Source organism: Diadema antillarum, unplaced genomic scaffold, assembly GCF_040938485.1.
Source record: "Diadema antillarum isolate AM-2024a unplaced genomic scaffold, OU_Dant_1.0 scf00000180, whole genome shotgun sequence".
NCBI classification, from domain to species: Eukaryota; Metazoa; Echinodermata; class Echinoidea; order Diadematoida; family Diadematidae; genus Diadema; species Diadema antillarum.
This window is the reverse complement of record NW_027271069.1, coordinates 4,820,881-4,843,269: the sequence shown is the minus strand read 5'-3', so window position 1 is coordinate 4,843,269 and position 22,389 is coordinate 4,820,881. Positions and strand designations below refer to the sequence as shown.

The window sequence follows — 22,389 nt, the reverse complement described above, 5'->3', positions numbered from 1 at the left end:
GGAATGTTCAAAACATGAATCCCCACCTCAACCAGTACTGTACAGTCCCTTTAAAGGGAAGGCAAACCCAAAAGGCAATGTGGATTGAGTGAAAGCAGCAACATTAGTAGAACACATCAGCGAAAGTTTGAAGAAAATCTGACAATCGATGCAAAAGTTACGAATTTTTAAAGTTTTTGTGTTGGAACCGCTGGATGAGGAGACTACTAGAGGTTATGACGTATAAGTGGACAACAATAAGAAAATACAGTAGAGAAAATTCCACAAAAATAATCATTTTACACGAAAATTACAAATTCCATCAATTTATACTGACATATGTTGAGGGTAGCAATTATTCAACCTGCTTTCTGAAAGCGGTTAGTCAAGTGCTCTTTCATAATGCTAGAAAAGTGAATTTTTGTTGAATTTTCTTTATATTTTCTTTGTATTGTTGTCCACTTATACGTCATAACCTCTAGTAGTCTCCTCATCCAGCGGTTCCAACACCAAAACTTTAAAAATTCATAACTTTTGCATCGATTGTCCGATTTTCCTCAAACTTCCACTGATGTGTTCTACTAAAGTTGCTGCTTTCGCTCAATCCACATAGCTCTTTGGGTTTGTGTTCCCTTTAATGTGAGAGTATGGTGAATCTCGATTAATTACGGGCAAGGTCCTGTTGGCCTGGAAAGCGGTGCTAACGTGTAAGTCCTCCGCTATACAACATTCGAGCTTCCTTTCACTTTGACCATTAAATCTGATGACGTCTCAGTACCGGTGATTGCCCCTCCCCCCCCCCCCCATGCAATTTTTCACAGTCCGTTTGTTATCTCTACAGAGTAATCATTCTTCTCTTAACTTACACGACCTTTACATACGAATGTCGTTGGGATAATACGGTCAGTTTTTCTCCACACTGTGTTCCCGTCTAAGGTTTGTTTCCTTCCTTTACGTTCTTCTCTGTTTCCCTGGCATCCTTTGTAGGAAATTTCCGAGGGATCAAGCAGTTATGTTGTTATATTCAAAGGAAAATGAAACCCGAATGAATATAATGTGGAATGTGTGAATGCAGCAATATTGACAGAACTCATCGGACAATTCTTTCAATAATGTTTATTAAAGGACAAGTCCATCTTCATAATTATACATGTGGATTGAGTGAGTGCAGCAATATCAGTAGAACACATCAGTGAAAGTTTCGGGGAAAATCGGACAATCCGTTCAAAAGTTATGCATTTTTAGAGTATCTGAGCAGTCACTCCTGGATGAGAAGCCTATACGGTGTATGATGTCACATGCACAGAACGATATAAGGAAAATATAAAGAGAATTTTACAAATTTTTATTTGTTGCAAAAATTGAAAGGCTCATTTCTTCGACTTGTCACTGGCGTATGTTAAAGGTAATATCCCCCACCCTTCTGACAGAAGCAAGTCATGAGTTATCTTATATGCGAGAAAAGGGAAAATATATTGAATTTTCTTCATATTTTCCTTATAACGTTCTAAACATGTGACATCACAAGCTGTAGTAGTCTTGTCATCCAGCAGTGACTGAGCAGAAACTTTAAAAATTCATAACTTTTGAAAAGATTGTCTGATTTTCCTCAAAATCTCACTGACGTGTTCTACTAATATTGCTGCATTCACTCAATCCACATGTCTATGAAGGTGAACAGTTACTTGTCCTTTAAGGTTATGAAGTTTTAAAGTTTCGGTGTCGCCATCGCTTGATTTTGCGACGTCACGTATGAAAACAATATAAAGTGATACAGAAAATTCCATATATGATATACTTTCACTTTTGTCACGGTTGTAGCATGAGGAAAGAGCACTTGACTGACCTCTCTCAGCATGTTCAGAAAACAGGAAGAATAATATCACCTTCACAAGTATGTCAGAAGCAAGTCAAGGGAATGGGATAGGAATGTGTGACTTTCATCTTAAGAAAAGTCATAATAATTTTGTGAATTTTTCCTCGTATTTCCATCACCGTTGCCAATGTGTGACGTCACATATTGTAGTTTTCTTCTTATCCAGCGATGGCGGCACCAAAACTTTAAGAACAACTTTTCAACGGATTGTGCGATCTTCCCCAAACTTCGTTGATCATGTGTTTTACCATCCCTGCATTCACTCAATCCACATGTCCATATAAATATTTGTTCATTCCCCCTTGTAGCCTCTTGTAATACCTTTCGTTTTCAACCTTACAGTACAGTCGCATCCACTTACCAGTACTTGGGGGTAATTCCTTTGTACCGATTAGAAGAGTCAGAACAATCATGTATATATAGTGTCATTCATCTACTTAGCAAACTTCAATGTATGGACATTCGCAGCACATCAAAAGTTGTTGGCACACACTGGCTTACACTTAAAGGGGATGGCTAGTTATTGATCAGCGGGAATCAGTAGGAATGCTGGGGGATGATTGTTCCAATCATTATAGGATCCATTTAAGAGTACATTATATATCTATTGTTGTGTGAAAATTATTTGCTTCAGAAAGGTCTCATATTCAAGTAATGGGCAGTTTAATGCCCCGTCACTGTACAGGCATGCTAACATGGAAACATTAAAACTGCACATTACTTGAATATGAGACCATTCTGAAGCAAATAATTTTCACACAACAATAGGTATATAATGTACTCTTAAAATGAATCCCATGAGAATTGGAGCAATCATCCCCCAGCATTCCCACTGATCCCCACTGATCAGTTACTAGCCATCCCCTGTAAATCATTATGATTCTCTATTTGAAGTAGAAGAATTGTTACCATGTCCTCTGTCTACATTACGTGTTATAATGATCCCCGGGGTTTTTTTTTTCTTCCCCAAATCGTAGCATTAACAAGATTTATAAAATTTATTTCTATCTTATCTCCCCTTCGCGTATATTCTGAATACTGACACGTTTGCAACAAACCTTGCGTGTTTGTAAAAATGTTGTGCAAATCATACTATTGTCGACGAGGAAATTTGTCAAATTAATGACTTGGATTTAAACCGAAAGTCTCCCATTGTTTATAAGAACTGTGACGCCTTTGTATCATCCTATGATTACACTGCAAAACCTTCAGCACGACGTGATTTTTTTTACAGGTACACAGATTTTGTTGGTCAATTTGTGTGTTTTTCATGAAATCTGCTAGCTGCGAAAAAAAAAAGTGGTCTGTACATTATCTATTGACGTCAGTATTTTGTTTGATTGCCGGGTATGTGTCTTTCACTTTAACATGAAATTCTTCCACACATATAACCACTTCGTACTATCAAAAATTCTAGGGTGCTGTTCGTTATTCCGACGGTTCGCTATTCCGAATGTTCGTTATTCCGAAGGTTCGTTAATCCGAAACACACAAATTCCCTATACCTAGAGGTTCGTTAATCCGAAAAGGAAAAAGGGTTCGTTAATACGAATATTTGTGGCGTTATTCCGAAGGTTCGTTATTCCGAAGATTCGTTAATCCGAAAATGAAATTAGGAATAACGAACCTTCGGAATAACGAATCTTCGGACTAAAGAGCCTTCGGAATAACGTACCCTCGGAATAACGAGCTGTAACCCTATTCTATATACTATACGTGTAATACTGTATGAATTTGGAGCTGCTTTTCTGGTACAACGGGAGACCTTTTGCTTCATTCAACCTTATTCCAATATTGGCAAAAATCAGAACGAAAGCACAGAATCAGATATTCCTCGATCATTAATTCGTGTCGTAAATTTGGTACCATTAGACTGAGTTAAGAAATATATTTGGCACCTTAGACGCGAGGAGACACTATATTTCTCATATACCTAGAAACAGTAAAAAAAAGTACTCAATTTTGCTTATAATGTATACAATAGTATACTATGCTATAAAACACATACTTAAAATGAATACCAGCATCTTTACAAGACGTTGACAGAACGTGACATTTCATTTCTTCACTATAATGATAATCAGACATTATTTTTTTTTTCGTGATTCTTCCATGAGGTACATGGGGGTATGGGGTATTGTATTTCTGACAAAGCGTGTTTATGTATTTACACGTTAAACTTTAACTTGTACTTCGTTTCTTTTGTGCAAGTGTACAAACATTGAAATTGCATAAACAATCAAAAACATGCATGGCTTAGTATACGTTGACATGCGCACAGGGCATGAAGAAAGACACTGTCTTGTCGAACGGAACCGTGCATGCTGCTTTTCACCCAAAAATAACTAGACCTCTAAAGCCCGCCGCACACTACACGATTTTGCCCCGATTCACCGGTCTTAAGACCTTAAGACTAGAAGTGTGACGTCACAGTCTTGCCATTTTCTAGTCGTACGACTGGGTCTTAGTGCCAGTCGTAGAGATTTGACATGTTGAATCTCTACGACCAGTCGTGAGCTTTCAGCCATTCACAATGCAGCAAAATGCAAACGCACGCAGTGTGCACTGCGCGCGCTTTACAGTCGGTCGTATAGTGTGCGGTGTACGGTCGTACGACTGGTCTTAAGACCCAGCTTGGCTTAAGACTTTAAGACCAGTCGGATCGTGTAGTGTGCGGTGGCCTTTACTTGTCTTTTCACTGCGATACATGTTGATGTGATGATATGTGCTGCCTTTTTTTCTTTAAAAAAAAAAATTCTTTATATCAGTCCAACTTCGGAGCTTCATATTCGCTCCAGCTCTTTCACGTATAGACTTACGATGGATAAATTCTAAAAGCGCTAAATTGAATGTTTATCATTATTGAAATATCTATAGTAATGGCGTAGGCCATCGTGATGGAGATGAAATAGCAAACGATTGCTAAAACAATGATGTCGGTTGCATTGCTGAAGAGGACTTGAAATCTAACGATTTTGTTGTTCTTATGATGTTAGAATTTATCTACGTGGCCAATTTGACAACTGTTTCTTCCCACGCACTGTCGAGGCTATCATTTTGTGGTGATGTCACCAAACTCTGTGATTTTTGACATAATAGTGAAAGGGGGTGCTTTGCTACTCTTATCGGGTTATGGAAATGTATGGTGGCCAGTGAGTATTTCGTGATTTGGAAACAGCAACGTGGCTACTAGATGGCATCCCACCCACGTAATGCCTAATATCTTGAGGATGCGGTACCATGTTTATCGTTACATAACTGTGTTGCGATTTACACGTACTGCGACGTGGCCAATTTGCAGATTTTGTTTATTTATCCCTCGCATTCAGGTCTGAATCACTGGCGTACACTCATAATCCATCTTGTCTTTTTCGTCACGGTAAACGAGACTCTGCTGCGAATATAACCGACCAGCATCAAAAGTGTATAGAAAAAAAAAATCCTGTGAAAACTCATTTAAATATCTTGCGGTTTTTGTCAACAATGTATTCATTGCACAGAGCGATCTAGCCAGGAGCGCTTTTCTCGCGTTTATACTCTTTTGTTGATATTCCACATTTAGAAGGAACTAACATTCTGGAATGTATCTATGACTATTGTGAAACATTATTACTGCAGTAGATCTTAATAATAATGTTCTTTTATTGTTGCAGTAAATCATCACCTCAATTCACACCCCGTCGCCAAAGGCAGTATCCAAGAAAAGTTGTACAAAATGTCGACAAAGTGGAATAGAATTATTTTCTTTCCCACATGTTTTCATCAATAACACTTATTGTTACTTACCCCAAACTGTTATGCTCCATTATTTGTATCTGTGAACTATTTTGTATTTGTTTGAGAATTATTTTGTTAATATTTTTGTTTCGGAGTTTGTTTTGCGTTGCCCTGTCTTCGCAATATCCTTCGGGTTAAATATTTTCTTATAAAAGTAGTTAATTTGTTGCGTTCGTTTAAAGGCCATGAATAACAGCACATTATACGTAGTTGCTCATTAGACTGTACTCGCTAATTACACGTTTGCTGTTAGAATGCCATTCATTTTCCACCCCTATCACACCTTGTGATGGTCTAGTCTCTTATTTCCTCTTATATTGTTTTTGTTTGTTTCTTTTTGTTTTAAGATTAATCGTGCCAAGGAAATTAACAGGATTAGACAAGAGTCCGGTCGCGTACTGATTCACAGTACGCGACCTCGTCATCATTTCGTCTCCATTCCTCCATACTATCAACTGAACATTGTGTCACGTGTTTGTTGAAAAAAAAAAAACACCTTCAAAAGGAAGTAACTTCCCTTTAATGTGCGTATAATAGCTTCCTGAAGGGGAGTCTCCCACCGAATTGCATCGTCAGTTATTAATTTAACCCGTTCAGAACCACCGTTTTTAGTCAATATTGTGGAAGACAAGCTATTGCAGCTGAACATTATCATGGGCTATCCAGCCATCTTCTCAGATGGGAATGAAACAAACAAACTGTATTGTGCAGTGATACTAGTATACATATAGAGCCTTGATAGTGATGGGTAAACAACACAGGGTCACGCGCACATGAACTCGTTCGATCCATATCATGACATATTGTGATGTAAGCACTATATAACATACACACGATCATCAGTTTTACGTATACGGGTACTGCATACGATGTACTTCGCGTAAATCACGTGGAGGAAATGGCTTGAAATACAATGTATGTCTAAAAACAGCATGGTATCAGGCCTACGTATTACAGAGTTCCATCTCTTAAGGAGGGTGGAGAAATAACCTACCTTCGGAACAGGGGAGCATTTAGCGATTTTTTTTTATCACTTCATTTTTTTTAAAACAAAACATATGGTTGCATTGAGCTGAACTTGCTGATATTACCAGATTTTTTTTATATAATGAAATAATCACGATAGATGGTCAAGAACACAGCAAACAATGGTGACATCATCAAAAGAAATAGTGTATGGATGTTTAAATGCAGAACAGGACAGAGCTGAAATAGATTCGTTACCCTAACACAAAAATTGGGTTTTAATAAACTTATACCTGTGTGTTGTGTTTAACTCTCTAACTTCACCTCTATATTGCAATATCACAATATTTTCAGATTGATATTTCTTTAATTCAGTAAATTTTTTTTTAATGGTATAGATGCATGCTTCGTCGGAAATGGACTGTTGTAATATAAATATGGAACTTTAGTATTAACATGTTGTAATACGCATACGTTTGAAACATATAGATATATATTTTACTCACTTAACAAAGATGATCATTGTATACCAATAGAGTTTACTCTCAGTTGTGTGTGTGTGTGTGTGTGTGATAGAGTGTGTGTGTGTCGTTGTTGTGGTTTTTTTTTTCTCTCACAGCATGGAGCTACAAGTAGCTCCATGCTCACAGCATCACGCACGGCCTACTCCACGAGTTTCCTCACCGGATGTATGTGAAGATACTAGTATCCGCAAGGGTCTAAGTGAAGTCAGATTTAGGTCAATAGCTGATTGGGCAGAAAACTATCTATTGATAGAGCCTGCTATTGAGATCGTTAGCATTACCACTACTTTTATCTCATTCGGCAAAAATGTGTAGGGCCTAAGCATGATTCATAATATATAGCAACAACAACAAAATCGTCAAAAACAACTTCAGAATCCTTATACGTTCCAACGCATCTTGCCTGCTGGAAAAGGAAAAAGTTTTACAGAAACCCTCTTGGTCAAAGGTCTTTAGGTTCCTTATATCGTATAATACCATGAAACATCCAGTTGGAGCATATTTTAGGGTATATTTCTTAAGCAAGCAACTTGAAGAGAAAGGAAAGCAAGAAAGCTGTTAAAGGGTATGTAAAGAAATATATATGTGGGGCTGGGAATAATGCACTTTGAACCTATTTACATCAGTATACTATAGAATTATACCATGGACCAGATCATTATGGCATTAACCCACCGGATGTTCTATTCGTCCTTAATCGTGTCAAGAAATCAATACAGGTGGATTCATGATACAGTGTGTATGGTATATGTTTACCATGATAATGGCTACCGTAGGTCTACCAGTTGAATAAAGAATGGTCGATATGTAAATATCTTGCGGAGGGGGGGGGGGGGGGGGGACAAAAATAAAAAATTAACGCAAAAAACCCCCCAACCAACCAGCACCACGTACATTAATACAGAAACCCAATACTTTCTATGGTCCCACCAGTGATTCTTCGGGGAAGGGGGGAAGGGAGGGGGAGGGGAAGGGGGCATTGACCTTTGACCTGTCAACTACGAGTACTACATCCCCCCCCCCACACACACACACACTAAAAAGCAAACAAAAACAAAAGCAAAAAACGTTCCACCTCCCCATATAGCATGTCTTGGAACGACTTAGTAAATTGATAAAAGTGTATAAATTATATAATAAAGTAAGTTGTCATTTTCTTTTTTCTCTTTATTTCAATTAAACAAAAATATACATTTCAATTCCACAAGACAATCTGATAAAATTTTTATGTTTATGTAAATGTATGACACGAACAATAAATGTACAATGATAATACAGGAACCAATGAATTAACTCAAAATCAAATCAAAATCAAATTATCCCAAGATAGTGGCAAGCAAACGAGAAAATGCGGCTTATATCTTCTTTGGGGAAAAAAAGAATTTTACCGTGACAAACCGGAAGGTCATTGTGCAAACGTAATAAAAGGAAGTTCAAGTTCAAGCGCTGTTTATATGAAGTTTTATAAAAAATCTTTGTATGGGAACACGCATCCTCCGTCATTCCTCTTGTTCAACTACTTGTACGCCGGTTTCCCGGGGTTCAACGCTGTGTGAGAACATTGTATACTCTGTCGATGATGGTATAACCATGCCCCTTTTGTTTAAGCCCCATTTACACTTTCACGGATTGCTTCGCATGACCACGGATCGTCATCCGTGGCGTTCCGGCATGCAAAATATCGATTTGCCTCTCAATGCCAATGTGAATACGATCCCAACTGGGTTCTGGGGTGTCTACTCGGACAAGTACGGAGGCTACAAGGACAAGTACGGTGCCCACACGGACTTGTGCAGACAAGGAATAACGCGGGCCACAGCGGAAATGATGCGCATTACGGGGCTACGTGACGGATATCAAGGAAGAGCACGGATGCAACTGGGTCTACACGGATATCCCAAAAATGTTGACAGATGATATTTGCGTAAAATACTTTTGATACTTTATCAGCATTCCTGCAGGCTGCAGAGCTATATAACAAGCACACCAGAAAATCTGCAGCAGCCTAGATATACGCCTCGTGCTTGTCGACATCATGAAGGCAAATCTTTGTTGCAAACTCTTATTTTTGCGGGAACATCATGACATAAACAAACCAAACCAAAACAAAACAAAACAAATCAAGACACACACACAAAAAAAAAAAAACAGTGAGGAGAAGGCAGTGAAGTCAGCTAGTGGACCACTTGAAACTTCTCAGGCAACCACTAGAATCTATACGGACAGTATGATCAAGGAGGTTTAAGAGAATGGAGTCATAACTGTCTTATTTCCTTTGCTAGATAGATGTTCGATGCCGCCGCTCAAAAATATTTGAAGCATGTGCCAAACAGGATCTGCCACGCAGATAGGAAGACAATATGACTCGTGTCTCATTGCATAATCACCAGCCACTTTCTAAGGAAGATTATGTCTTTGTGATGGTAATCACTTTCCGCTATCCCTTCTTATAAAAGGTAGGTGGTATAGACACGAGGATGTGCGAATAGAAATTGCGCAAAAAATGCTGAAATAAAGATGAAAGTTACTCGACTGGGCATACCCGGGCACTAATCTGATATATCTATTAATAAAGAATTGTATTTGAAGATTATTCCATGTTAGTTTTATTTGTCTGAATAAAGCGGAAAAGTGATAAAACCGGCCTACCAGGATGGTACAGTTTTAAACATTTTCACATGATACAGCTCTGATTTACACTTTTGCACAAATTTCTGCACGGGATTGACTTTTGTTTTACATGCTTTATCATTTAGTGAAATTTCATTTCATTTCATAAATAAATAAGCAAAATATGGCCAATATTATGTTAACGTTCAAAATGAATTTTCAGATTGCTCAGCAAGACGGCGGCTTCGAACATCGATCATCAAAGGCACAAACGCATCAATTGAAATCTGACAACTGTTTATATAATTACAGCCAGTTGGAACTTTAACTCTTAAACCTCCTTGGTATGAGGGATTGATGGCTGCCGTGTATGAAGACTGGGAATGTGTGAGCGCATTTCATTGACATTATGACCTCATCTATTGGCAAAATACAAGAATTTTTCATCTCGGTTGGAGCCGATCCAATGCTCATATAACGGACGTCCGGATGTCTTCACGGATTGCCAGGGTAGACGGTGCCAACACTATCAGGAAGAGTTCGTATTGATTTTCATCCGTGATGGCCGAGATGAAAAATGAAGCAAGCTTATATTTTTTTTTCCGCGGACATGACGGGTGATCAAGGATAATGCCGAATGACTCCACGGAGTCAATACGGTCGTGCCGGAAACAGTGGTTTAACAGTTAAGCCTACTGATGATCCCGGATCGACGATCCGAGGTCATCCGTGATGAAATCATTGAAAGCAGGGAGGTGGCCTGCTGAAAGTGCGTAAAAAGGGCTTTACTGTAGGTTTATAGGCCTACGCCGTATATTCGGATTCTTAACTTCTAGGTTCCTACACTTTGAATCAATTTCTGATCGACAACTCTTCACAGTGGATTCAGCCATATGATTATTCTTTCAAGTACATACTCTCTAAAAAAATCGAGTGAAAATATTCACTCTTAAAAAAGTGAATACAAAAAAGAGTGAATTCAGAGTGAAATTGGAGTGAATTTTGAGTGAAAATGTTCATTTTCACTCATTTTGGAGTGACCTCAGGGATCACTCGAAGATTTTGGAGTGATCCTAGGCCTAAGTACAACATTGGCTGGATCTAGTTTCATACTGAATGTAGTTCTACAATAGATCCAGAGTCAGAGCAGAAAAATCAGTTTTATGCACCTTTTTCCTTTTGCTGATAATGATTGATATATCACAATTTACACATGTATATCTTTTTTTTTTATTCATAAGCGCCCATTGCTTACACATATTGAGCTCGATGCCTAACGTTACTGCATTAAATTAGAAACCTGCACACTTTTGACGATAAAACTCTCTGATAGTATTCAATCTTACATAGGAGGGGAATAATACAGCCTACACAAAAGTGAAGAAAATGTATTTTCCGTGGATCCTTTTTAGCCCCCTATAGCATATTTCTAGGCCTAGACCTGGTCTATATGAGACTCATGAACGCTTGTCAATATACCTCAAGAGTGAACGCAAAAGAAAAGAAAAGAAAAAAGAGAGAGAAAACATGGGCGGATCCAGGAATTCTGTAAAGGGAGGGGGTGCGTAACTATTATTTTTTGTGTCACTTCCGGGTTTCATTTCTTTTTATTTCTTTTGTTTTTAGCGATAAATAAAAGGGGGCGTGCGCCTCTTGCGCCCCCCTCTGGATCCGCCACTGGAAAAGAATGAGGGGTGATTGGATAGCTCCCTCCCTCATACCAGATATCCAGGGAGGTTGGAAAAGAGGTCTCTTCCACCTCCCTGATAAAACGAATTAACTTCCAAGGCCAAGGCGTTAAATACGTGCAGAACTACAGTAGCTGCTGAAACGTCTAACCGTTAGGTGCGCTCATAATTCTGATAATTCTTAGCAAATTATGGAACAAGAAAGCATTTCATACCTTTTCCCAGTGCCTCCTCAGTCCAGCTGTTCTCCAATCAAGGAGCTTCTTGCTCCAAGCATCGGCAATCCCCAGGCAAGATCTTAAAAGTCCGTTTTAAATGTCCGTTTAAATGGCCAAGTTCGCTTGCGGAAATAATATGCAGGCACATCGAAGTGTTTATTTGTGATCGAAGAGCGCACATATCAAAATAATGTGGAAATATATCACGAACTTCCCCGGGCAGCGGGGTACATGTCGTAACTTGTCGGGTGATGCTCAACACAGCGGATCATACCGAACATTGCCTAGGGTTCATATATGCGTCTACTGATAGCGCTCCCTGCGATGACGCATTCATTTAAAGACCTCGTTACTGTATACTGAGTATTGTTGTTGTTGATGTGTTTGAGAGCGAGACGCAAGGTTAGGCCATTGACGAGTGGGCGGGTTCGGTTCTTTGTTACTGTGTCGTGACTAAACTGAAGATACTTCCACGTTTCTAAAAACAGGTAGGAAAGCATCACAGAATGACAGCTTTCAAGTTGGACCTCTCTTTTAAGCACAAATTGCTATTTGAGGCATTTTAGTATAAGCGCAGCTTAAATACACGCTCTTGATTACTGGTACTGTTTTCTAATTATTTCTCCTTACGGCGAAATTTCGCAATATCGCGACGCTTGACTGCGCGCTGCGAAACAAGTCAGGACGGAGTCAGCTGAGTGGGCTGCCTTCCGAGCCCACAGCGCATGCTCACAATTACGACATCAACAACAATGGCGGCGAACAGAGATGAAATCCTGGCAAATTTTCAGGTAACATGCTCACGTCTAGACAAGCCCAGGCGATGATATTCACTTTGTTTCACATGTACTCGTGTCCATGGTGGCTTTCGTAATGTTTGTATCGACGCTGATTATCGTAAAGTGTATTTTGTTCCATTTTTGCGTAGGTTGTGATGCGCTCTGCCTATGTCGCTGGCAAAAGCGTGTTTCCCTATAGGTTCACACGGTAAACGTACTGTACTACGCATAGGGCCATAGGGCCTACACTAATGCCGGTCGGTTTACATTCCATGATCAGTTATGCTTGATGACTGGCGATTCCGACAGCGAATTACTGGGGCCCTAGGGGTCTACTATGCTATGCCAGAGTTCCTTTTGAGACAGCCACCCAAAAGTGAGTGCGTGCATCCGTGCGTATCGCAAGCAAAGGTTGTTGAAGGCTAGGTAGAGTTGTATCACATAGATCTGCACTGATTAATTATAACTAAAGTTTAAGATTACTTAGTAACAGTTAGGCCTATTAGTATTATAGATACGTGTGATTGGGGTGGCTGTCCCAAAAGGAAGTCTTTCTGTCTAACGTTACTATTATTACTGATAACTTTGCAACACAAACAAAAAGGCTGCTGTTGATATTAAAGCCATAAAGGGTGTGTAAATTTAACTACAGTTCTGGTTGAGGTGACGGATTTAGACCTAACATTAGCTTTTAACATTTTGCGAGATAAGTTTATTCAGAACCACTCTGAGAATACAGTGAGATGTCAGAGAGCATGCAATTCTAAGGCTAAGGGGTATCAAAAGTTTATTTGATGAAAATCGGTTTTGAAATGGCTGAGAATCCATCCAAACTCCCAAATTTCACCGTCAAAAGTGCAGAATCGGCGCAACTTTCCCGAAACGAGCGCAGAGTAAGCCCAGTTTTAAAGGACAAGTTCACCTTCATAAACATAAGGATTGAGAGAATGTAGCAATATTAGTAGAACACATCATTGAAAGTTTGAGGAAAATCAGACAATCCGTTCAAAAGTTATGAATTTTTGAATTTTTTTTTGCAGTACCCGCTGGATGAGAAGACTACTGCAGTGTATGAATATTACTTAGATGTCACATGCGTACAACAATATAAGGAAAATATAAAGAGAATTTCACAAAATTCCATCTTTTGAAAAAAGTACACATTCCCCTGACTCGTTACCGATAAATGTTATGGGTAATATTATTCCCCCTGCCTTTAGAAAGAGGCAAGTCAATTGCTCTTTTATTATGCGAAAAAAGTGAAAATATGTTGAATTTTCTTTTATATTTTCTTTATACTGTTGTACGCATATGACTCACAAGCTGCTGTAGTCTCCTCATCCAGCGGTTCCAACACAAAAATTTAAAAAATTCATAACTTCTGCACCAACTGTCCAATTTTCCTCAAACTTTCACTGATGTGTTCTACTAATATTGTTGCATTTTCTCAATCCTTATGTTTATGAAGGTGAACTTGTCCTTTAAGTGTATGGGTCGCCAAAAGAGCACTAAAAATGTAGAAATATGCCATTCTCTTGCGGGATTTTTTGCTTATGGCAAGCTCGGAGTGTGATGGTATCCTCAAAAATGCAAAAGAAAAACAAAATTTCCGTATGTGCCGATGCAGTGACTCGATGTACATGGGTTGAATGCAAGTGCTGATTCCCCAGTATTCAGTCAGCAACGGGCGCTGCACTGTCACCAACAAAGTAGTGCGCAGCATATTTTTCAGCTGCTTGAACACGCATTGACTTTGAACGTGCTTATCGCGTGACCGAATACTGGTCGCGGTGACCGTCTTCTGGGGGATTTTCAAGGTGATATATTTTGGGATTTATTCTGTGAGATATTGAACAAAATGAGAATTGAGATTAAAGAAATTTGATATATTTCTCATACATTCCTGTATGTATGTATTATTTTAGTTTCTTTAAAAATATAGCAGTGAAGCTTGAATGACCGAATACTGGGGGTTTTACCCTATTAACTATTATCGCATAACTTGCGGAGTTTGATTTATCTGTTGCATGCTGAGCTGTGCCAGACAACCAAGGAGGTTCAAGATATGGAGTAACAACAGTGTTAATCCCTTTGATCCCATGTTTGATGCCGCCGCTAAGAAATTTTTGAAGTAAGTGCTGAACCGGAGCAGCCTCACAGATAGGAAGACAATTGATTCATGTGGCATTGCGTCATAGATTCGTCACTCTTAATGGAAGATATGTCTTAATGATGGTAATTACTTATCGCTGTCCCATCTTACAAAACACGAGTGGTACATAAAGGTACAGACACAGGGATGTGCGAATAAAAATTCCACAAAAATTGATGAAATAAGAATTCATTCAAATTACCCGACTTTACATGTTTTTACATTAATCTAACGTAGGGTAAGGGTACCGGTATTCGGTCAGCTACTGGTATTCGGTCACTTATACTTGTCACCAGCCAGTAAGTTCAACTGTCACAACACATGCAAATCACATCAATTGACATACTTGCACACTCATTCACAACAGGAAACTCCCTTAGCCCCCTTCAAAAATCCATCCAAAATCCCAAATTTTACCGTCAAAAGTGCAGAATCGGCGCTACTTTCCAAAAGCGTGCGGGATTGAGCCCAGTTTTAAGAGTACGGGTCGCTGAAAAAGCACTAAAAATCGAGAAATATGCCATTCTCTCGCGGGAATTTTTTGCTTATTGCAAGCTTGGAGTGTGATGGTAACCTCAAAAACGCAAAAGAAAAACAAAATTTCCGTACATGCCGATACAGTGTCTCAATGTACAAGGGTTGAATGCAAGTGCTGATTCCCCAGTATTCGGTCACCTGCGGGCGCCGCAACGTCGCCGATGAAATTTTGCACCAACAAGGTAGCGCACGGCGCATTTTTCAGCTGCCTTGAACACGCATTGACTTTGAATGCGCATATCGCGTGACCGAATACTGGTCGCCTGTGACCGTATTCTGGGGAATTTTCAAGGTGATATACAAATTTGGGATTTTTTGAAATTCTGTGTGATATTTGACAAATTGAAAATTGAGATTAAAGAAATTTGATATATTCCACATAGACTGCTGTAGGTATGATGTATGTATATATTATTTTAGTTTGAAAAATATTGCAAAAAAGCTTAAGTGACTAAATTCTGGGGGTGTTACCCTACAACTTAATAAAGAACTACACTTGAAGATTGTACCATATCAGTTTCATTTGTTGGAAGTGATCGGAAAGATGATAAAATTGACTATCCAGTAAGGGTATAGTTCAAAATGTTTTCACAACGTACGGCTCAGATTTACACTTTTTGACATAATCCTGGACAGGAGTTACTTTCTTTTTCATAGTATGCCCTATCATTAGCTGAAATTTAATTTCCCTTAATACAAAAACAAGCAAAGTATAGCCGACATTATGTTAGCGTTTCAAATGAATCATCTCTTTGCTCGGAAAGACGGTGGCATTGAACCCCGATCATCAAAGTCACAAATGCACCGGTCTGTGGAATTCCTTTGTTAAAACTGACAGCTGTTTGAATGTTTACAGCCCATTGGAACTTCATTTCTCAAACCTCCTTGAGACAACCAAGCATACCGGTACGGTGTAGCCTTAATGGTCCATGGCCATGGAGTATGGATAGCCTGTGGAGCTATTCTTCTCCACTACCCAGTCCAAAGAGAATATTAAATCGAACTTAAAATGCATGATTTACTAAAAATTATGGTATGATGTGTGTGTTTTCAATGTTGCTCAACTTTATAATGAAAATGAAGACTTTGGGACTTTTTTTTTCATAATGTAGCACTCATCATATAGCCATTGATAATTGCGAGAAGCTAAAATGAATAACAAAGGAATTATTCTGTGGACATTAATGATAAATTGAAGTGGGTGGTGATTAGGTGATAAAATTGAACAGGGAAACCGGTGGCATCCGAGCTGATGCATGGGAGTGGGCGTATCCATCAAGTCAGTGATTCATTGAGATTCTCAAACCTTCACTTCCTTAATATTCCTGGTTTGTTTTTGGTTGAGGTGTTTACTAGCATATTACTTGAGAGAATTAGTTTCTCTGTGCCCCTGCTGTTGATTTGTCTGGACATGTTATGCATCATCTGTGGTCAAAAGTCTTATCTCTGGGGAGAGGGCCCCACCTCCGTGGTATCTCCATGTAAAATTCAAGAAAGGAAAGTGAAAGCATACGGGTGAAAGCATGCAGTGGTATAAGAGTCAGTCCAGGAATTCTGTAAAGGGGGGGGGGGGCGTGAATGTCTCAACGAGTTTAAAGTCAGGGCACTAGAGTAGTGTTTAAAAATGTCTGCATGTTAGGGCAATGTAATAGACTGAATGATGCCAAATAAGTCGTAATATACTTGATACCGTTTAGCCCTTTCAGTGTAATGGGCAACTTTTGCTACATGCATTGTCAATGGCTGATTGACAAATTGCCCTTCATCGTTGTAAATGAACCTGGGCTATTTTGTGTATTCAGTACCCTGTTCATGGTAAATCAATCATGTACTTACATTACTGAGATGGGACTCGAACCCACACCCACCTGATTACTCGACAGGTGTCATATCGACTAGACTATCCAGCTACCATGTGATTCGCAGTGATGGTTTTGATCTTGTATCAGCCGGTAATGTGTAAATTTATTCAAATTAATGACCCTTGCATCGTACAATTGGATGCAAGAGTCGTTGATTTAAATGGCATTGACTTTTTTTTTTGAGGTTGAGGGCTGAAAGGTTTCGTGCAGGCACCAGTATATTTAAAGGAGCGGATCATCAAAATGTAATCCACTTTGTGTTCACATTGATGATAGAAGGTATTAGGCACTTGCTCTAAAGGAATACCAAGGAATCTGGGATGATACAGCACCTTATAATTTCCATGGGGCTTTTGGTTTTTTGTGCTATTTTGGGGGGTCCTTTTACTGAATTGTGAAAGATATAAAAGGAGGAGTTTTGAGGGTTTTTATGGAGTTCATTTGTTAAGAATTATGGCTCTGAAAATTAATGCCAGAGAACAGGTTAAAGAGATGACTGTGGTAATCGGCAGTGGATTAGACCTGGTTTGATGTGCTTGACAGTGCAGGGTTTCGTAGCACTCCGCCCTTTGGTTGTGCATCTGTAAACACTTTTGCATACATGTGTTACTACATTTAGGCTATGTATGTTGCTCTTAAAGGGGCTGTACAGTACTGGTTGAGGTGGGGATTCATGTTTTTTTTACATTCCTGAGTGAGATAATGAAAAACCTCTTATGAAATATGAAAGAGCATGTAATTTTAAGAAGGATTCAACGTTTATTTGATGAAAATTGGTTTTCAAATGGCCGAGATATCCAAAAAAGTGATAATAATAAAAGACTACAGACCACAACTTTATTAGGATCTCTTTGTTTCACCTTGTTTTTGGATATCTCGGCCACTTCAAAACCGGTTTTCGTCAAATAAACTTTTGATACCCCTTAGAATTGCTTGCTCTTTGACATCTCATAGAGTGGTTTCTGAATATCTCACGGAACGTTAAAAGCTAAATCCTCGCCTCGACCAGAACTGTACACACCCTTTAATGTAAAGGCAGCAGAAGCCATTTTTTTTTTTTTTTTTTTGTCCTTTCACTGAACTGTGAAAGAAAAAAAAAAAGAGGAGTTTTGAGGATTTTTATGGAGTTCATTTGTGAAAATTGTGGCTCTTAAAATGTATGCCTCGGCCTGAGAACAAGTTAACGAGATAGCTGTGGTAATTGACTGGATTAAACTTGGTTTGAGGTGCTTGACAGTGCAGGGTTTCATAGCACTCCGCCCTTCGGTTTTGCATCTGTTTAAGCACTTTTGCATCTTACTACATTTAGGCTATGTAGCACTTAATGTGAAGGCAACAGAAAAAGTCACAACTTGACTTGCACGTGCACTAGTAATGAGAGAAGAAAAAAGAAAGAGACAAAACAGGCAACCAGCCAACATTCAGTTTCTATGTAATTGGTTGCCTTAGAGTAGCAAGTTTCTTGTGACATACATGCATGTAGTGATTTGTATTTGTTTTTACTTTACCACATTTCTAAGCCTACATATATGATGTATGCTGTATGTACATTGTTTAGATGAATGAGGAGTGCTTAGCCAACCCCAAGCACATGTCTCTTGTAATGTGATAGTTTTGTGACTTGTTGCATTGTGGTTACCACCCTTTTCCTCCCCCCCCCCCCCCCCCCCCCCCTCCTCCACGTGCCTTGTTTCCAGGCCTGCACTGGTATCGAGAACTTTGAGGAGTGCCTAGCCCACCTTGAGCAGAGCAACTGGAACTTAACAGAAGCCATCAACTCAGTGTTTGGGGCCCGGGAAAACGCGCAGGACCAAAGCCACGCCCAGAGTCATGCGACTTTCGAAGGACCCACCGCAGTGCCCCCAGAACACCTATCTGGGTGAGAGTGCAAGAGAACTTCTGTAGCATTTATTGTTTGCCAAACCTAGGAAAACAAGGACCTCTCTGCCCCCTTTAACATTCTTTATATTCTTTTCCCATCCAGTGAAATGAATTTTGTCAGTGTTCAGCAGGTGACCAATACTTGTAAAAATTGACACCCACAAATGCAAAAGCGACGAAATATTTGCAAGCTTCTATTTTCGCCATCATATAAACATGATATTCCCAATAACTGTGCAGATTTTCTTCGATGTATTTTATGTCTATGGTGTTATCCAATGAGGAAGGAGAACGGGTACTCTCAATATAACAGAAGGAGTGTTCTTATGTCATTCTACGGGCTTGGAAACGATGACATTGCACCTGCTCTGGTGCTGGTAGTCAAGCAAATCAATTGACCCTGAACTGCCAAGCAAGTCCCTCTTGAATCTTCAGGATCCTTCCTGAAAACCAGAACTTAGAAGGGTGCTATCACATTCTAAGGTTGTTTTTTTTTTTTTTTTTTTGTTGTTTTGTTTTTTAAACATAAATTTAAAAGAAACAATCAAATTCATGAAGTGAGGTTACTTCATCAAACATTGGTTGATTTATCAGGGTTCTCGCCAGGAATTTCTTCACGCTTGTCGGCATTTATGCGCGCTGTTCTGGGGGTGGGTTCCCCCTCCCGCGCAAAGCGCGGAAGCCTTCGCTAATGCTCAATACAACACAGATAAATCGCCGCTAAAATGCCACTAAATGCAACATTTTCACGGAGATGTAATGAACGTTGTGAGGGACATATTCTCACAGAAACAATGCAGAAACTCCATACCTTTTGTTAGCGGCAGTTCCTAAATAATAAATGAAAGAGAAGTAGGTGCCGATGGTGGAGGTTCCGATTTCTTTTAGGCCTTTCCTGTTTCACTGTTGCAATAATTAGCCGCCTCTGCATCGCAACAACGCGCGCCGTGTTGCTTTCTCGCTGTCTGCTCGACCACGTGGTAGGCCTATTGCATGCAGATGCGCGAGAAGCGATCAAGAACTTTCGGGACATCATTACACTTTCCTTTCTGGGTATACTGCGGTAGTTTGGCCGTGACATCAAAGAGATATCATACAAAAATGTAATGATGGTCATTATTCCGAAGGTTTGTTTAATCATAAAATGAAACGATTCATTACTGAGTACTTCGAAGGTTTTTAATCGAAAACAACAACAACACCAAAGGTCGGTACTACAGATGAATGTTCAAAATAAAACTGATTTCGTTCGAAGATTAACAAGCATTTTTTCTTTTTTATTTTCCGATCAACGAACCTTCAGAAAGGAATCTATCATCTATCATCGTGATTGCTTCAGAATAACAAACCTTCAGAATAAGAAAACACCCTTTTGGGGCCGTTGTTGTATTCCGAAATTATACTGGCAGAACATTCGAAATAACAAAACTGATTTCGTTTGGATATAAACGAATATTTTCTCCTTTATAATTTTTCTATTAACGATCATTCAGAATTAAGAATGTAGAGTATTATTTTGCCATTATTCTTTCGGAGTAACGAACCCCGAGGGTAAGAAAACTGTAACCGTTTTCATTTCTTCTTTATCGTTTTCCGATTAACGATCGTTCAGAATTAAGAATCTAAAGTATTATATCGTTATTCTTTCGCAGTAACGAACCTTCAGAGTAAAAGAAAACTGTAACCGTTTTGGGGCCGTCGTTTTATTCTGAAATTTCACTGACGGAAATGTTCGAAATAACAAAACTGATTTCGTTGTGAAATGAACGGACATTTTTTAAAATCATTTTTGGATTAACGAACCTTCAGAATAAGGAATATAGCATTATTTTTTCATTAATCTGTCGGAGTAACGAACCCTAAGAGTAAGAAAAGTGCAACTGTTTTTTGGGCAGTTTTATTCCAAATTTCACTGGCAAAACGTTCGAAATGACGCACTGATTTCGTTTTGAAATTTACGGACATTTTTCTTTATTCAATTTTCGGTTAACGAACCTTCAGAATAAAGAATCTATTATTATTTCATCATTACTACTTCTGTCGGAATAACAGACCCATATATAGAGTACGAAAACACACTGTTTTGTGCCGTTGTTTTATTCCGAAATTTCACTGACAGAAACGTTCGAAATAACAAAATCGTTGTGAAATGAACGGACATTTTTTCTTAATCATTTTTTGGATTAACGAACCTTCAGAATAGGGAATCTAGCATTATTTTATCATTAATCTGTCGGAGTAACGAACCCTCAGAGTAAGAAAACTACAACTGTTTTGGGGCAGTCGTTTTATTCCAAAATTTCACTGGCAAAACGTTTGAAATGACGCACTGATTTCGTTTTGAAATTTACGGACATTTTTCTTCATTCAATTTTCGCTTAACGAACCTTCAAAATAAAGAATCTACAATTTATTATTTCATCATTACTACTTCTGTCGGAATAACAGACCCTTAGAGTACGAAAACACGCTGTTTTGTGCCGTCGTTTTATTCCGAAATTTCACTGGCAGAACGTTCGAAATAACAAAACTGATTTCGTCGTGAAATGAACGGACATTTTTTCTTAATCATTTTTGGATTAACGAACCTTCAGAATAAAGAATCTAGCATCATTTTATCATTAATCTGTCGGAGTAACGAAAAAAAAATGAATCTTGGTGGCGATAACTGATGCTGGTGTAGAGAAAAACAAAGACAGCTCGCTCAAAAGATGCTTCCTTCTTTCAGTTTTTTTCTCCCCAGTCATTCCTATCGTTCTCCTCCCATGAACCCCTGCCATGCAGGGACGATGAACAAAACAAAATGTTACCGATGCTGCAATGATTAAAAAAAAAAGAAAGAAACACGTCCTCAAAGCAAATTATCTACATTTTTCAAGTTGAACAAATTGATGTTCGTAATGAAGAATAAAAAAAAGCACGACCTCAAGCAGTGGGGAAACTTGATATCATGGCTTGTGGAAATTTCCATGAAATTTCCACGAAAGCCAGGTGTCAGATAAAGAATGTCGCGCCTACTGCCACCTTGCTTCAGTGGTCGTAAACAGCGTGTACATAGCATGTAAACCAACTGGGAACATTGATGAATGATCATCATTTATTTTCTGCCCGTGAAGGCCCCCTAACCCACCTTTTAACAAACCAAGCCAGAAGCACGTGGAGCATTACGTATACGTTGAACTTGAAAGACCATCATGACAGACAGAATTACTATAAATTTCGGCCCGGAGAAGGAAAATGGAATATTCACGAATGACGTTTACAAATCCATAGAAATTGAAAAGGCTAAAATGGAACGCATGGCTTTTTAGATTTTAAAAAAAAATAACCCACTGAAACTACCAAAACCTAAATAACAATTTGCAATTGCTTACTCCATCGCACGTTCTTTTTTCTTTTCTTTTTTTTAACGAAAAATGGAGTTAATTTTCTCTCTGCGGCAATGCTTTGAACGCATCTAATTTTGCGTCATTGCCGATGGCCAGCTTCCTAAAGAATTGATACGAATCCTTTCAAATATACGAAACAAAGTCTAAAGAT

The 22,389-nt window shown here is 38.9% G+C and overlaps 3 protein-coding genes across 3 annotated transcripts in view; 2 read left to right on the top strand and 1 right to left on the bottom strand.

Annotated features, from left to right (window-relative positions):
• LOC139723059 (cyclin-dependent kinase 4 inhibitor C-like) overlaps nucleotides 1–11,772 on the bottom strand; it is a 47,080-nt gene extending 35,308 nt beyond the window's left edge. Inside the window, exon 1 of the mRNA XM_071634333.1 lies at nucleotides 11,636–11,772. The gene's annotated coding sequence lies outside the window, so the exon portion shown is untranslated. The remainder of the gene's footprint in view (nucleotides 1–11,635) is intronic.
• The window catches only part of LOC139723108 (cAMP-dependent protein kinase catalytic subunit 1), a 186,154-nt gene continuing 175,290 nt past the window's right edge, over nucleotides 11,526–22,389 (top strand). Inside the window, exon 1 of the mRNA XM_071634378.1 lies at nucleotides 11,526–11,529. The gene's annotated coding sequence lies outside the window, so the exon portion shown is untranslated. The remainder of the gene's footprint in view (nucleotides 11,530–22,389) is intronic.
• The window catches only part of LOC139723107 (FAS-associated factor 1-like), a 32,367-nt gene continuing 22,338 nt past the window's right edge, over nucleotides 12,361–22,389 (top strand). Inside the window, exons 1-2 of the mRNA XM_071634374.1 lie at nucleotides 12,361–12,429; nucleotides 18,666–18,847. Coding sequence (XP_071490475.1) covers nucleotides 12,364–12,429; nucleotides 18,666–18,847 — 248 coding nt within the window. The 5' untranslated portion in view covers nucleotides 12,361–12,363. The remainder of the gene's footprint in view (nucleotides 12,430–18,665; nucleotides 18,848–22,389) is intronic.